At 43.0% G+C, this 746-nt stretch overlaps 1 protein-coding gene across 1 annotated transcript; it reads right to left on the bottom strand.

Annotated features, from left to right (window-relative positions):
* Positions 1–129: 129 nt before the first annotated feature.
* On the bottom strand, positions 130–379 carry LOC106512096 (pleckstrin homology domain-containing family G member 4B; the record flags this gene model as incomplete). Its single annotated transcript, XM_014000787.1, is given in 1 exon segment — positions 130–379. A coding segment is annotated over 1 exon segment (234 nt), but the record flags the coding sequence as incomplete, so codon positions are not given.
* Between the last annotated feature and the right edge of the window lie 367 nt (positions 380–746).

The following is a 746-nucleotide window of genomic DNA, read 5'->3' as shown; positions in this document are numbered from 1 at the left end:
CAATATAGTATTGTAGTATATGTTTAGTATTGTGTTTATATAATGACCAAATTCACACTTTTGAACTGAATGTTTTTAACTTCATTAAGTCTCTGTTGTCTGGCTTTATTTGGGTTTTCTGGGACTCACGTGTCTCAGGAAGCAGCTGCTGATGGACAGCGGAGAGTGGGCGCACGCCTCCAGCTCCTTCAGGAAGTACTGGCTGTGGAAGTCCCACAGTTTCTCCACATTCCCGAAGATGATGCTCCGCTTCCCGCGCAGGTCCTGAGGCAGGTCCAGGCGCTCCATCTCGGGGAAGTAGTGCTGGATGATGTAGCTGAGGGAGCGGACGTACTCCCGCTCTGTGGAGATCATCTCGTCCATGATGTGCTGAACTTTGCTGCAGAACGGAAAGACAAAAACCAGGTGTGAGACTGATGATGTTTTTGAAAGCCAGCCACCACCGTGTTTTCATTTTTACATCTTCAGAGACAAAACAAACAAATCTTTGTTCTGTGGGAAACGTTTAAAAGCAACACATACGTTTGCAGTGGTGGGCATGGTTCTGCTAATCAGCTAATAGTTGATAGCCGAATAAATTTTTCGTTTAGCAGATTAGCTTGTTCACTAACTTTGAAAAGCGTTATCAATTAGCTTCGGCTAAATTAGACTTTGCGAACTTTAAGTCTGCTAACAGCCAACTAACACAGGAAAAAATATATAGGTACAGTAAGTATAATAGACTAGGTATAGTCTGTATCTATAGT

The sequence above is a fragment of the Austrofundulus limnaeus genome, unplaced genomic scaffold, assembly GCF_001266775.1.
Source record: "Austrofundulus limnaeus strain Quisiro unplaced genomic scaffold, Austrofundulus_limnaeus-1.0 Scaffold4231, whole genome shotgun sequence".
NCBI lineage: Eukaryota > Metazoa > Chordata > Actinopteri > Cyprinodontiformes > Rivulidae > Austrofundulus > Austrofundulus limnaeus.
This window is presented reverse-complemented; position numbering and strand designations above follow the sequence as displayed.